Below are 16,001 nucleotides of genomic sequence, written 5' to 3'. Positions count from 1 at the left end.
TTTCATGACAGTGACATTTCTGAAGAATAAACAGTTGTTTTACAGAAGACCAGCCTGAGCTTGTCTGATGTTTCCTCGTGATTAGTTTCAGGCTATTCATTCTCAAGAGGCATACCACATAAACAGTGTTGTACCCTTCTCACTGTATTATATATGAAACACATGATGTCAGTTTGTCCAGCACCTTAATTATTGATTCTTCCATCCTTTGCCCTGATTTGTAATGCCACCTGTTACATTATGAAGATTCCATTGTATGCATGTTTGCTTAAGAGTCTCTGTTCTGTACCACTGATCTTTTTGTTTATTCCTATACCAATATCACGTTGACTTAATTAGTATAACTTTAGAAGTCTTGTTATCTATAGACATGTTCTCTACCTTGGTCTACAGCTTCAAAAGTGCCTTGTTTGTTCTTGGACATTGGTTCTTCCACATGATTTTAGGGTCAGTTCATTAAGTTCTACCAAAAATTTTGTTGGGATATTGATTGGAATTGTACTGAATGTATAAACTATTTTGGGGAAAACTGACACCTTTATGTTAGGTTCCCTTCCAGAAAAATGGTATACACCTCATTAGTTAGATCTTCTCTTAAGGCTTTCAAAGAACCTTTATTATTTTCTCCATTGTATTAAGTATGTCTTTTCAGTCTGATATTTTGACATCTGGGGCATTACTGACCCTAGGAAGATTGGCCCTCCCAGGGCTAACCAATTCTCAGAGATTAATAAACTTTGCACATGGGAGTGCACCTTTCATACACAAACTAAGTAATCCAGAGCCCACTCCCCATTCCTCTATCTGGCTCTTACACACCGGGCTAATATTCTCCTGTCCTAATCACCCCAGGACCAGGTACTAGACCACTCAGGACAGTCTTACACTTCTGCCCACTGAGATTATTCATACTAGCCAATCCGAAGGCTGAATACCCTACCGCAACCGTTTATTCCCACAGAAGCCACAGTAAAACCTCTTGTTCATATTTTCTTCCCAACTCCCTCTGCCTTCTGAACAACCCTGATACTTCCCTGTGTGGTCCCTCTACATGACATGTCATGTCTCCTATTTCTAGTAATCTGTGAGTATAAAAACTTCATTTATGACAGCCATTTCCATGTCTATCTTGCCATACCTGATTAAAACAAATCCTGAGTACATTTTTAAACCTCCATTAAGATTGTACCTATCTTCTGTAGATTTTTTCAGATTTAACTTATAGTTATTTTAATTTTTTATTGAGTGAAGTGCTCACATCTTAAGTGAATGAATTTGTACATATGTGTGTACCCACATTACTATCCAGATCAAATATAGAACATTTCCAGCACCCAAAAGGCTCCCTTGTGCACCCTCTCAGTCAATACTCTTCACCAAAAAAGGTAAACACTATTTGGACTTTTAACACCATATATTAATTTTGCTTATTCTTGATTTCTTAAGGAAATACACAGTATTCTTTTGCATCTGGCTTCCTTTGTTTAACATCTGTAATATCTGTCCCTGTTGTTAAAGAACTATAGTTGCTCTTTTTCACTGGTTCATGTATTTCAGAATATGAATGAATATATTTATTAATCCTGTTGTTGATGAACACTTAGCAATTATTAATAAAGCTACTTTGAGCATCCTTGCACATGTCTTTTGATAGATACAGGTCTTCATTTCTGTTGGAGTGGATGCTGGATCATAGGGTGACTTACGTTTAGATTTAGTAGATACTGACAAATAGTTTTCCAAAGTGGTTCTACCAATTTATACTCCTACTATAAATATATTTGAATTCCAGTTGCTCTACAAATTCAAAACTTGATACTGTGAGTCTTTTTCATTTTAGCCACCATGTGCCATAATGGGACTGTTCCTTTCGTCATCATCGTTTTGATTATTTTATTTTTTTGTGGGGAAATTTCTAATGATTGATTGAATACCTTTAATGGCTAAACAACTATTAAGGTTTTCAATTTATTTACTTAAAACATTCATTTATTTAATTATTTATTTGGCTGCACTGGGTCTTAGTTGTGGTACGCGGGATCTTTGTTGCCACATGTGGAATCTTTAGTTGTGGCATGCGGGGGTCTTTAGTTGTGGCATGTGGGACCTTTAGTTGGGGCATGCGAACTCTTAGTTGCAGCATGTGGTATCTAGTTCCCTGACCAGGGATCGAACCCGGGCCCCCTGCATTGGGAGCGCAGAGTCTTAGCCACTGGACTACCAGGGAGCGCAGAGTCTTAGCCACTGGACCACCAGGGAAATCCCCAAGGTTTTCAATTTATGCTGAAGTTAGTTTTGTTAAACTTAATTTTGTTGGGAAATCATTTATTTAGTCTAAGTTTTCAAATGTATTATCCTAAAATGGTTCATAGTACTTGGTCTTATTTCTTAAATCATAGCTAAATCTGTAACTTACGAGTTCCTTTTCAATTCCAATATTGGTTTTTATGCCTTTTCTCTTAGATTAATCTTGTCTGATGCCCATTCCCTTGGTCACTGTGAAAAGAACCAGATTTAGGTTTTGGGGATTCTCTATTGTTTCTTTGTTTTCTACTTCACCCTTATCTTTATTATTTAATTACTTCTATTTTTCTTTTGATCAAGCTTTCTTTTATGTCCTTTTCCTGACTACATAAATTGAATGTTTTAGCTCATTCACATACTAATTTTATTATTTTTTTAATAAATTTATTTATTTTTATTTATTTATCTTTGGCTGCGTTGGGTCTCTGTTGCTGTGCGCAGGTTTTCTCTAGTTGCGGCGAGCAGGCTTCTCATTGTGGTGGCTTCTCTTGCTGCAGAGCACAGGCTCTAGGTGTGCGGGCTTCAGTAGTTGTGGCACGTGGGCTCAGTAGTTGTGGCTTGCGGGCTCTAGAGTGCAGGCTCAGTAGTTGTGGCCCACGGGCCCAGCCGCTCCGCGGCATGTGGGATTCTCCCGGACCAGGGCTCGAACCCAGGTCCCCTGCATTGGCAGGTGGATTCTTAACCACTGTGTCACCAGGGAAGTCCCTCACATACTAATTTTAATACATGCAAAGGAGACTAAAAATTTTCTTCTGAGAATATCTTTGGCTGCAGCCCACAAACTGCAATATTTTTTATATCACTCAGTTCTAAGTCTTCTAATTTTCATAATTTCTTCAATGGTCCATGAGTAGCAAGAAGGATGATTTTAAATCTTCAAACATACATGATTTGGGGGTGGGGGGGCGGGGTTGTTATATATAACTTAATTATACTGTGGTCTGAGAAGGTGATATGTATGACACAAATATTTTTATCTTTGTTAAAATTCATGCTTTCTGGCAGAGTGAGGTAACAAATTATAAATGTTCTACGAGTGCCTGAAAGAATGTGAATTCTCAAATTGTTGGCTACAGGGTTCCATACATACATCCATTAGATCAAGATTATTAATCACTCAACTCTTCAGCTTCTTACTTTTTTGTTTCTTAATCTCACAATTCTAGTAAATGTGTAAAAGTGTTCCCTGTATGATTACAGATTTGTTCATTGAAATTTTGTTTTCTTTAAGTATTTTGGGACTAAATTATTAGATAAATAGAAGTTTAGAATCTTTATAGCTTCCTGCTTAAGTGCTACCTAAACATTATATATATGAGTTCTTTTTAACTCTAGTAATGCTTGTTGCACTTAGAACTATTCTGTGTTATATTAATATAGCTATATCTACTTTGTTTTGGTGACTATTTGCCTGAAACATTTCTTTTCATCCTTTTGAGTTCATCTTTTCTGTGTCCTTATGTGGTTTTCTTTTTCTTTTCTTTTTTACAACATTGTGTTTAATTTCTGCTGTACAGCAAAGTGACTCAGTTATACATATATATATTTTTTTCATATTCTTTACCATTATGGTTTATTACAGAATATTGAATATAGTTCCCTGTCCTATCCTATACGGTAGGACTTTGTTGTTTATCCTGTGTCCTTATGTTTTAAGTATGTCTCTTATAAACAGCATAAAGCTTAACAACCTCCGCCTTTATACTGGCTTTTTAATCCATTATGATTAATCATCACCAAAAAAAAGTCTTTGCAAAGGTTTTGATCTTTCATTTTCAGAATGCCAATCTTCATTCTAGCTCTTCAAAAAGTTCCAAGCGTCTTCATGTCACATCTCTACCTAAAAATCTCAATTGCCTATTTATCCTCTCCAGGTTAAAACACAAATCTTTTGGCATAAAACACAAAGCTATTTACAGTCTGGACCAAGTCTGTCTTTTTCCTCAAATCCTACTACACCTGCCCATTTATAAGTACACAAAACTCCTAGTGTTCTTCAGAAATGATGTTCTTTTATACTTCTATGACTTTGCACATGCTGTCCAGAACGTGTCCATCCCTACTTATTCACCTTATGACAGCGTAGTCAATACCCTACCCTAAAAATCATCTCTTGTATAAGTTCTACAGAGAGAACTAGTCGCTCTTTCTCTGTACTTTTTTTTAGCTACATTGTAAGGCTTGTCTTCATGTATTATTATCTTGTTATTTTAAATTATCATGTATAAAAAGCTCATCTGAGTAAGTAAAGTCTGAATTTCAGAATATTTAATCACACAGTTTACATTTGCAATAGCTACATTTGTTAGTGTTTATTATTTACAAAGCACCTTACATTTCTTTTTTCATTTATTCCTCACATCAAGACAATATCATCTTGACTTAATAGATGAACAAACTGAGGTTCAAGAAGGTTAAATAGTTTCCCCAAGGTAACGAAGTCACTTAGAGGTAAAAGCTGGCTGTTTGACTCCAAAATCTAAACATTTCCACTAAGTAATACTGCCTACTAAATATATATTGTAACCTGAACTATACTAACCAAATACTGCTGAGAAAATGTTCTTCCAAACTCATTTTAATGAAAAAATGACATAGATGGGATTTGAGCAGTTTTTAGAAGTTTAAATACACACGCAAACAAATATTTATCTATGTATGACAACTTTTCAAAAAACACTTCCTTCATAACATTATTTATATCATAGTATAAATTTTTAAAACATATTTTTGTTGCCAGAGAAGATAAAAATGCAAATTATGATTTTACCCTGTGTAAAAGCTGCTATAATTACATTATTATATTGTAAAATCTCATTAAACTAAAAAATTTTTCATCTTTATTAGTTTAAAAGTTAACATTCAAAGTTAATGGTTATATGGTCAAAGCTAACTAGAAAACTTTATCTTAAGATATGATTTATACAAAATAGATATTTTTGCATTACTTATGTATTCCTAAAGGGAGACCCAACCACACTTTCTCATGAATTTTATTTAATTTCAGAAATAAGTATCATTTCATTGATAATCATTATCGGGCTTTAAGGAATTAATCCCAATTCAAAATGCCAATACCATAAAGTCCACACGTGAAATTTTTAATCAAAAATTTAAAAAAATTAATGGACAGAAAAGAACATTAAATTTTATACTGCCAAATTTCTGAAATTTTTTCACTTCTAAAACTAAGTAGAATTTTAAACAGATACTATATTCTTTGTTTCTCCCCTAAGAAAACAATTATTTGTTTTAAAAACACATACCTCTTTCCTTGTTTACTTTGTTCAAGTAAGTCTACCTTCAGCTTTATACATTCCTCTTGGGACTTCTGCAAACTCTGTTCCTTTTCAGTCACCATTTTCTGACTCTGCTCTAATTTATCTTCTGCCTCTCTATAAAACAAAGATACTTTTAAAGGCTGTTGAAGAGATTATTTCAGGTAGGCAATAACAGTTCAACATCAGGAATTCTATTAGTTTAAATCACTGAGTTAAGAGAAACATATATTTAACAAGAGAAAGAGAAAAGGCATATTCATCACTTGTGAACTATTAGTTTTCATAAGGAATAAAAGGATACTTCTATCAGATGATAAATATATCTGAAATAAAAGATTATATCCTATTTAATGATCAGATACATTTCAGAAGCTAGATAAGTATGACTGTTATCACCACTATATCCACTGATTTTTCTGACAGTTGCAAAAAGCTAAAATGAAAAAGTAGTAAGTATAAATTTTGGAAAGGAAAAACAAAATTCTTTTTTTTGCTGATAATATCATTAGCTACCTGGAAAATCCCAGGAGAATCAAAATAAAAATCAGAATTAATTAAAGGTATGACAAATAGTCCAATTACAAAATAATTATAGTATTATACAAAAAGCAGTAGCCTTCCTATATACTATCAATGAACAGAACAAGAACAAATTCACAACAACCAAAAATATAAAATACCTAGGAATAAACTTAACATATATATTACAAAGAAAATTATGAAATTCTGATGGTCATGAGATGACTTTAGTGTGCATCAGAATCATCTGCAGGACTTGTTAAAACACAGATTGCTGGGTCCCACCTCCCAGAGTTTGTGACTCCGTAAGTCTGAGACAGGAACTGACATCTGCATTTCTTACAAGTTCCCAGATGATGCTCTTACTGCTGGTGCCAGAACTACTCTTTTGAGAATCACTAAAATGGAGCAATATGCTATTTAGTATGCATATATTTCTCATTTTATTCATAGCAGAAGAGTAAGATAAATTATAAAGTGCCTGATTCCTTGTATTTTATTTCTTGAACTCCCATTGAAGTACTGAGTACATATTACTATGTAGGGCAACAAACGAACTAGTTCATATTAATGAAAACACATAAATAAACATCTCAGCTTAGATTTAGTCTTTTTTAGCCCCTATATACTGCATGTATCCTGCAGCCAAGAGGAGTTATGATGGACTGAAAACAGAATCAACAAGTTCTAACTAAGACAGTCTATAAACCAATATGGATTTATTGGGGTGGGGGACAAATTTTAACAAGATACGTCAAAAAGTAAAAGTAGAAAATAAATATTTTAAAGCTGTAAGTTTTACCTCAAAACTTTATCTTGGGCTGAAACTTCTGCTTCCAAATTTATAATCTGTTCTTCTAAGATTGGTACATTGGCTGCCTGTTGTTGAGCAGATTCAAGCACAGAAACCTAAAACAAAAAACTTTTAGAGCACTTTCTTCACAAAATAAATTAATCGACTTTGTCCTTAGTTTCTTTTACCATCTGACAGGGGTTCAGTAGAACTCCCCAGTCATTGTTCAATTGTGAAGCTCATCTTATCTATCAATTTATGTGGGCATGTCATCATCACAAGCCAGTCTCAGCATGTAAGTTCCTGTCGTTACCCTCAACTTAACATCCCAAGATAACTGGTTAGTTATTTGGGGAAAAAAAGAGAACCTCTACAGACTAATTTAAAGATAAATTTATCTAAAAAAATAAATTTCACATACATTAGAAAATTAAATTTCAAAGACCAAATCATTTAAAATCACATAAAAATACTTACTGAACCTTGTTATTATTTAAAACCTAATTTTAGAATACATGCTTACTACAGAAAACCTAGAAAATACAGAAAAGCATAGTAATCCTACAACTTGGAATATGAAGAGTGTAGGATGGTAGAAATCCACAACCTAAATGGTGTCTGGAAAAGAATACCAGTAAGAGAACTAATTATCCCCCAAAAAAGGAAGCATGAGATAATAGTACAGGGCACGGATGAGGTCCAGGATAGAAAACTTGGGATATAGTTCTAACTCTGTTGATAAGTCCCTCCTTTTCCTATTCTCAGAACACCAAGAGTCACACGATGGCCTACCAAGAAGAGATAGAAAGTTATTATTATTATCTGGAGAATTGAACAGGAAAGGTTTGAGACTCTTGAGACATTACATGGAATGGTGAGCAGGGATGAGGAAGAGGTAAAAACAAAGAGATTAATAAGGAACAGTCAGCTTCTAGCTTCCTACCCCACCTCATTTGGGGCTACCCCATAGGTAAGAAATCAAAGGATTCTTTGCTGGAGAAACTCAAGAGCTACAAAGAAAAAGACCTCACATATGGATGTTGGATGGGGGAAGGGAGATGTCTCCCTACAAAAGAGCCATCTTCTCAACCATCACCAACAAATGAAGCCCAATGGACAACAAACTTCACCTTTACACAGAGAGCTTCCAAAGAGCATTTAAGTGCCTTCCCTTAAATACAAATAGCCAAAACACCAATATCTGAAAGCTTCTATCACAAAGGTCAGAGGTCAAAACAAAAGAAAAAAGCAACTGGCAGCAGCCAGGCAAACATATACACACACACAAACACACAGAATCATTAAATCTTCAGAGAGTTATGAGAAGATACTGCATCAGGATGTTATTAAATATAAAACAATCAGAGAACATGAAAAAGCTCCGGAAAATGAAAAATTATGAAAGCCAAAAATAAAAGATTCAATAGGATGACAATGTTGAGGAAATCACAGAAAAAGTATCACGGGAAGACAGAGATGGAAAATACCAGGAAAAAACTTGAAAGATTTAGAGTACCAATCCAGGTTAGGAAAGATAGAAGAAAGAAAACAGAGTGAAGAAAATTATCAAAGATTACATAAGAAAAATTTCAGGGACCAAAGGACATAAGATTTCAGCCTAAAAGGGTCTTCATGTACCCAGCACAATAAATAGCAGAGGTCTATTCCTAAAAACATAAATGGAAAAACAAATGAAAAAATATATTACACACTAGGACAAGTAATTCACAATGGCATCAGACGCTTCAGAAACAAACTGGAGGATAGAAGACAAGAAAGCAATGTCCTAAACATTCTGAGGTAAAATAATTTTCAACCCAGAATTCAATCAAGTGTGGGGGAGAACTTAAGACATTTCAGACAGACAAGGAAGCTACTAGAAAACATGCTCCAACTAAAGAAAGAGTAAACCAAGAAAAATGACATGGGATCAAGGAAACAATAGACCCAACCTAGAAGAACATCAAAGAGAAGTCCCAGGAGAGCAGCTGGGCAGCAGGTCTGAAGGGCAATAAGCTCAGAGAGAACAAGATGCCAGTCTCCAGAAGTGTAACTACTGTACAGACACTGCTAAAAGGTAAACTATGAATATGTTGATCGGTACAATGGGGAATTTCAGCAAAAGTTTTCCAATAGTGGCACATATGCAACAACAAAGCTGAGACCTGCCCTGGAAAAGGCAGCCTCCCTAAAAAATATTTTATTAGGCAATTTAGAAAATGCTGAGATGGGAAGTAAAACACAAATATCTGTCTTACTGCCTAGAATAAACACTGGTGTATTTACATGCTCAAAGAAAGGAACAAAATGCTAATAGTTCAGTAATTATTAGCAAAACTCTTTTAACATCTCTTAGACTTTAAATAATTAAGCTTCTATGACTTTAAAAAGAATCTATAGTTGATTAAAAAATTAAAATACAATTAATAAACAGAAAAGGTAAACAGACACATCAAAAGAAATCTAAATGACAAACACACTGAAAAGGTAAACTTCATAAGAAATCAAGAAAAACAAAATATTTTTCCCTCAAAGATATTTAAAAATATAGATATGTTCAAAAAAGAAAAAAGAATACTGAATGTAGACAGAGTGCAATAAATGCCTGAAAAAATTATTTCCCTGTGATTTGACCACTCTGGAAATCTATCCTAGAAATAATCCCAAACACCAAAAAAGTTTTATGTTCACTGCAGCAGTTTTTCTCCTTAGGCTCAATAGTACTTTGTTTTGTTTGAAAAGTACTAAAGAAAAATAAAGACCTCCCATAACTCTACTACTTAAAACAATACATCTGAAAAGTAAATAGTGAAAGTTTCACTATGACCCTCCAATCGTTTCCAAAGTTATCAACAATATTGTGGAGCAGTCCTTCTGTCCTCATATTGATATATGTCATATGTATATCTATATAGATACACACACATAGACACGTGCTCATTTTATAAAAAACAAAACAGGGCTTCCCTGGTGGCGCAGTGGTTGAGAATCTGCCTGCCAATGCAGGGGACACGGGTTCGAGCCCTGGTCTGGGAAGATCCCACATGCCACGGAGCAACTGGGCCCGTGAGCCACAATTACTGAGCCTGCGCGTCTGGAGCCTGTGCTCCACAACAAGAGAGGCCGCGATAGTGAGAGGCCCGCGCACCGCGATGAAGAGTGGTCCCCACTTGCCGCAACTAGAGAAAGCCCTCGCACAGAAACTAAGACTCAACACAGTCATAAATAAATAAATAAATAAATAAATAAAAGAACGTGAATTTCTAAAAAAAATAGCTTTAAAAAAAAAAAAAACAGATTATTGTGTGTGTGCATGTATGTGTATGTGTTTTGCTCTGTAATGTTTTTCTACCACTAAATATTTTAGGTAAGTTTTTGAGTGTTGACTGTGCAGATACTATTCTAAGTGCCTCTACATATATCATTTAAACCTTACAAAGTTCTATAAAAGTCAAACAACTTTGCATTTACCTTAAAAAAAAAAAGCTTAGTAGCAATCCATTATATGGATATATCATAATTTACTTTACCATGTCTCTGTTATTGGACATTTTGGTTTCTTCTAATTTTTTGTATACCAATCATACAGAAAAATATAGGAAACCACTTAAACAGGGAAGTTATTAGATTATGGTATACTCACATAAGGAAACATAATGCTACCATAAAAAATGATTGTTGGGGACTTCCCTGGTGGTCCAGTGGTAAAGAATCTGCCTTCCAACGCAGGGGACACGGGTTCGATCCCTGGCTGGGGAACTAAGATTCCACATGCCGCAGGGCAACTAAGCCCATGCGCCACAACTATTGAGCTCGTGCGCCTCAACGAGAGAGCCCGTGTGCCACAAACTACAGAGCCCATGCACCCTGGAGCCCCGCGTGCCATAACTAGAGAGAAGCCCAAGCGCCACAACTAGACAGAAACCCGAGCAGACTGTGTACCATAATGAAAAGATACCGCATGCCTCAACAAAGATCCCGTGTGCCACAACTAAGACCTGATGCAGCCAAAAAAAAAATAAGGAAAATAAATAAATAAAATAAATAAATATTTAAAAAAAGAAGTCACATTAAAAAAAAAATTATTGGAAAAGCTACATAAATGCATCCAAAACTGCTCAGACTATGTAAGAAGTATAAAACAATTCCAGGAAAAAAAAACTATTCAAACATGTAATATTTAACTATGTAATAAACCAATAAAAGCAGTTTCTAGATGGTGGAAACTGAGTTATCTTTCTCCCTTTTCTTTTTTCTATTTTTGAAGTTTTTAGCAATGAGAATGTATTATTTTAAAAAGGAAGATAAGTAAGCTATATATTTCCTTTGTACACGAAGTAAAACCACACAAATTGATAATCTTAAGATTTTAAGAAGTTCTGACTTATCTAAATGCATAGGCTATACAAGTTCCCCTAAATAATTTTCAGATATTAAATTCACATAAAACTGATTCTATAACATGTTGATACTATATCATAATAAAAATTATTATACATAACACATTAAGGCAATACAAGGAATATTTTTCCAATTATAAATCTTAAGATGATTACAATTATTTTCTGTTGGCATAGTCACCACTTCAAGAAACATACTTTTGCTCTTGACTGTGTCAATTCAAAGTGGACAGATTCTATTTTAGTCATTAAAGAATGATTCTGTGAGACCAAACAAGCATTCTGTTGCCTAAGTTTATTAAGTTTCTCTCGAAGACTTTTGATTTCCTGATCCACAGGGGTAGAAGATGAAAAAGACATCTGAAAAATGAAAAAGAACAATTTATTTTGAATTATTTCATTAAGCATTACATGTAATTAATCAATAAAATGACTAAGTAGCTCAGAAAAATGGGTTAAGATACTCAAGTCAGTGTTGGTGAGGATATGAGACAATCAGCACTCTTTCCTCCACTGCTGGTGAACATGTACATAAATAAGTTCAGCCTGGAAAAGAGTGGTACACTTTGGAAAAGTTCTTGGTATTATCCAGTAAAGCTGAACATGCTAAGACTCAACAATATTACTCCTGGGTATAAATCTGGTAGAAACTTTTACACTTTTGCACCTGAACATTAAAGACATAAAAATGATAAGAAATGAAAATGTCCACAAACAAAATGGATAAATTATTATTTAACCGTTTGTATATTTCTATTATACTCTTTTGAATGTATATTTTACAATAAATTATTTTAACTTTCATGGGAGTTGAGGTTTTCAAAACATGATTTAATTTTATTTTTTTGAATAATATATTTATGCAATTCAGTCAGAATTATATATTTTTAAAAAGTACATACAGAAGTATCATTTCCATTTTTAGTAGACAGGTAACCATTTTTACAAGTTTCTTGTTTATAAATTTTTGTATAACATCAATCAGCAAAAAATAGGAAATTCCTTATATAGGAGAGTCATTAATTAAGTTAGGATCTTAAACCTAGTCTTCCAGTGTTTCCATACGCATATACAAGCAATACAAATTACCCACCCCACCCCCAATAGCTCCTAATACAAAACCAGAAGAGTATGTATGTTGTTCTGCACCTTGCATTTTTCACTTGAACAACATATCCTGGCAATCTCTCCACAATCAATTCAGTGAGAAACTCCTATTCTTTTTTTTTTTAAACCCCCTTAGCTGCAGTTTCTATTGCATGCTTATTCAACCAACTAGACAAATGAGATACTTCTAGTCTTCTGTTATGACAAACAGTGCCTTGTTTTGTACTTATGCAGGTACTTTTCCAGAAATGGGATTTCCAAGTTAAGGGTAAATGCATTGTGGTTTTGGTAAATGTTACCAAATGCCTGTCCACTGAGGTTGTATCACTTTGCATTTCTACCAGTAATGTATGAGAATGCCTATTTCCCCCTAATATCACCAACAAAATAGTGTCAAATATCTGGATGTTTAATAATCTGGTAGTGAATTTCTCTTATTATGACTGAGATTGAACATCTTTTTATTTGTTTTAATTTCCTTTTCCATTCATGTCTTTTGCCCATATTTCCCATTGGGTTGATGATTTTTCCTTATTTCTAGGAGCTTTTTACATATCAAAGAGATTAGTCCTTTATCTTTAACAGGTATTACCAATATTTTTCCCCCTCTGATTTGTCATGTAACTTGTGATTCTGCTTAGGGTAAAACACAATGATTTCAATGAAGGCATATATATAATAAAAACAATCAGCAATTTGAATTAGGGTAGAGATCAAATTTCCCAAAATTACATAATCTTTGTAGACATGGAATTTGAATTCATTTTCTAAAATGTAGGCTCAGATAGCTTCATCAAGCAGCTTCCTTACAAAAAGAAAATCTCTCAATTGCTGGCTTTCTGAAGTGGGAAGAGGAATTTTTATCAAGAAAGAGTATGATGTACATATGCAACCATATGTATATATGCATGCTGCCAATGGGGTAATAAAAAATAGGAGGAAGAGGGTGGAAAAGGAGATAAAAGAGTTGAGTAAGGAAGAGGAGTATACACAGGGAGATAGATAATATGGCCAAATAAAAAAGAGGAAGAGAGAGTGAGTTCAAGACCAGGAAAGATGTCTAACATCGTCCACAAAATTTAGAGATAATGAATGGAGCACCTGATCCAGGCTAAACAGTAAGTACACTTTAACCACTTAATAAGCCATGATTACCTATTACATACATGGTACAGTACTAAAATCAAGGGGGTACAATTTACTTGAGAAAACAAGATATTTAATTGCAAAAAGGTAATAAATATAGAAGTTTTAAAATAGAGTAATACACCAAAATAACTACTCTCTTGTTAGGACAGAACAAGAACCATTATATTTAAATTCAAAGAGTCTGGAGTACTAAAAACTATGGAAAACATGAATAAGGTATTTGAAGAAAAAACTCAAAGAAAAAGTATTTTAAGTAGACAAGTCTAAAACTAAAACTACTTTTAAGTAGGCAGGTCTAAAAATAATAACCTTATCTCTTGGCTTTTTTTGAAAATCAGTACCACTATTGGGCATTTTACAAACTTTTTTATAAGGTGAGTAATTCAAAAGTCCAAGCTGGCTAGGCTGAGAAAGATCTTCCACAACAAGCCTTTCAGACCTTGAGAGACTAGAGGCATAATGAGAATTTTCACTTGGACTAACACTAGAAAAAAAAAGAAAAAATACATTTTAGTTCTTAGGTACTTTAAGTATTCACTCTAAATTTCTATACATTAAATAAGAAAACAGAAAGAAAAGCACCTGAAACGTTGCTGAAAATCAGATTCCAGAAATGAACTTAAGGCACTTCAACTAAATTTTTAAATAAACCATAATTAATTTTAAACTAGCAATCTATGTTTCTGGAGCCTCAATGCTAGGATTACTTAAGATTCAAAAAACAGTCATAATAATAAAAGATTAATTAAGCCTACACATATATTTTATACTCTGAGTCCTAATATATTTTTAAAATTTTATTTATTTATTTTTATTTTTGGCTGTGTTGGGTCTTCGTTGCTGTGCACGTTCTTTCTCTAGTTGTGGTGAGCGGGGGCTACTCTTTGTTGCGGTGCATGGGCTTCTCATTGCAGTGGCTTCTCTTGTTGCGGAGCACAGGCTCTAGGCGTGCGGGCTTCAGTAGTTGTGGCACATGGGCTCAGTAGTTGTGGCTCGTTGGCTCTAGAGCGCAGGCTCAACATTTGTGGCGCATGGGCTTAGTTACTCCATGGCATGTGGGATCTTCCCGGACCAGGGCCCAAACCCGTGTCTCCTGCATTGGCAGGCGAAGTCTTAACCACTGTGCCACCAGGGACTGAGTCCTAATATATTAAAAGTCTTAATATGTAAATGCTGCTCTAATAGTTCTTTTTCCTAAACTGAAAGTTATATTCAAATTATTTTTTAAAAAGTTATAGAACATTATTCTCTATTCTGGACACATTAGAAACACATCGTATAATAATGATATTCACACATTTTACATTCATAAATTAAAGTCCTACTCAGAATTGTACACATAATTTTACTCACTCACCTAGATAACTCTTCCCCTAAACTCTGCAAACTCCATTCTGTTATCTTCAGTTCATGTCTTAAGGAAGCAACATTTGCCAGCAAACTTTCTTCTTCATTGTCTTTATTATAGTAGTCTGAGGAACTAGATTCCATTTCCTAAAAAAAGAAATGAATTTCTTATACCTTGCCTGAAAGAATCTGTGGTGTCAGTCAAAATACTCTCACACTAATAAAATTTAACTCATTATTTTTCTATTTCAAATGTTGTGAAATCTTTCATGGTTAATTTAAAACAAAGCAAAACGAAACAAAACACCCAGCAACAATGGATTTCTCAGCGTGTTAAGCTATAATGGAAAGTTCAACAGAATTTCAGTGAATCAATTTTTCATTATAGCCAGGGACTAGTTATTAAAGTTCCCCTTTTCTAAGCATCTTTAATCTTCTAACAATTGTGTAAACTAAGTGTTTTTATTCCATGTTAAAGATGAAGAAACTAAGAATGAGACAAATAACTTGCTCAGGGTCACACAAACTGTAAACGGTGGAACAAATATTTGAACCTAGGTCATCAGGATCCAAAGATCTTTTAATTATGTCACACTGTAGTTTTCTTATTTATTATAGACTAATTTCAATATGAAGTGTTCAAACTTACACACTCATGTTACAGCTGTGAACATCTGACAAAACTGGTATCATTACAGTCATTCAAATTTTTTTTTTTCTGGCTGTGTTGGGTCTTTGTTGCTGCATGGGCTTTCTCTAGTTGCGGCGAGCGGAGGCTACTCTTCATTGCGGTGCGCGGGCTTCTCATTGCAGTGGCTTCTCTTGTTGCGGAGCATGGGCTCTAGGCTCACGGGCTTTAGTAGTTGTGGCACAAGGGCTCAGTAGTTGTGGCTCACGGGCTCAGTAGTTGTGGCGCGCAGGCTCAGTAGCTGTGGCACACGGGCTTAGCTGCTCCGTGGCATGTGGGATCTTCCCGGACCAGGGCTCGAACCTGTGTCCCCTGCATTGGCAGGCGGATTCTTAACCACTGTGCCACCAGGGAAGGCCTCAAAGGTAATTTATTACCACAGAAAGCTTATCTCCTTCTCCCATTCACCATGG

General features: G+C 34.6%; 1 protein-coding gene across 3 annotated transcripts in view; it reads right to left on the bottom strand.

Annotated features, from left to right (window-relative positions):
- Nucleotides 1-16,001, bottom strand: part of CCDC18 (coiled-coil domain containing 18) — a 116,437-nt gene that overhangs the window by 98,522 nt on the left and 1,914 nt on the right. For all 3 annotated transcript variants that reach the window (XM_036846234.1, XM_036846243.1, XM_036846254.1), the window contains exons 3-7: nucleotides 14,911-15,047; nucleotides 13,863-14,037; nucleotides 11,496-11,657; nucleotides 6,907-7,013; nucleotides 5,571-5,699 (exon numbers count right to left, since the gene is read on the bottom strand). In XM_036846234.1, the coding sequence (XP_036702129.1) occupies nucleotides 5,571-5,699; nucleotides 6,907-7,013; nucleotides 11,496-11,657; nucleotides 13,863-14,037; nucleotides 14,911-15,044 (707 nt within the window). In that variant the 5' untranslated portion in view covers nucleotides 15,045-15,047. The remainder of the gene's footprint in view (nucleotides 1-5,570; nucleotides 5,700-6,906; nucleotides 7,014-11,495; nucleotides 11,658-13,862; nucleotides 14,038-14,910; nucleotides 15,048-16,001) is intronic.

The sequence above is a fragment of the Balaenoptera musculus genome, chromosome 1 (assembly GCF_009873245.2).
Source record: "Balaenoptera musculus isolate JJ_BM4_2016_0621 chromosome 1, mBalMus1.pri.v3, whole genome shotgun sequence".
Lineage (NCBI taxonomy): Eukaryota > Metazoa > Chordata > Mammalia > Artiodactyla > Balaenopteridae > Balaenoptera > Balaenoptera musculus.
This window is presented reverse-complemented; position numbering and strand designations above follow the sequence as displayed.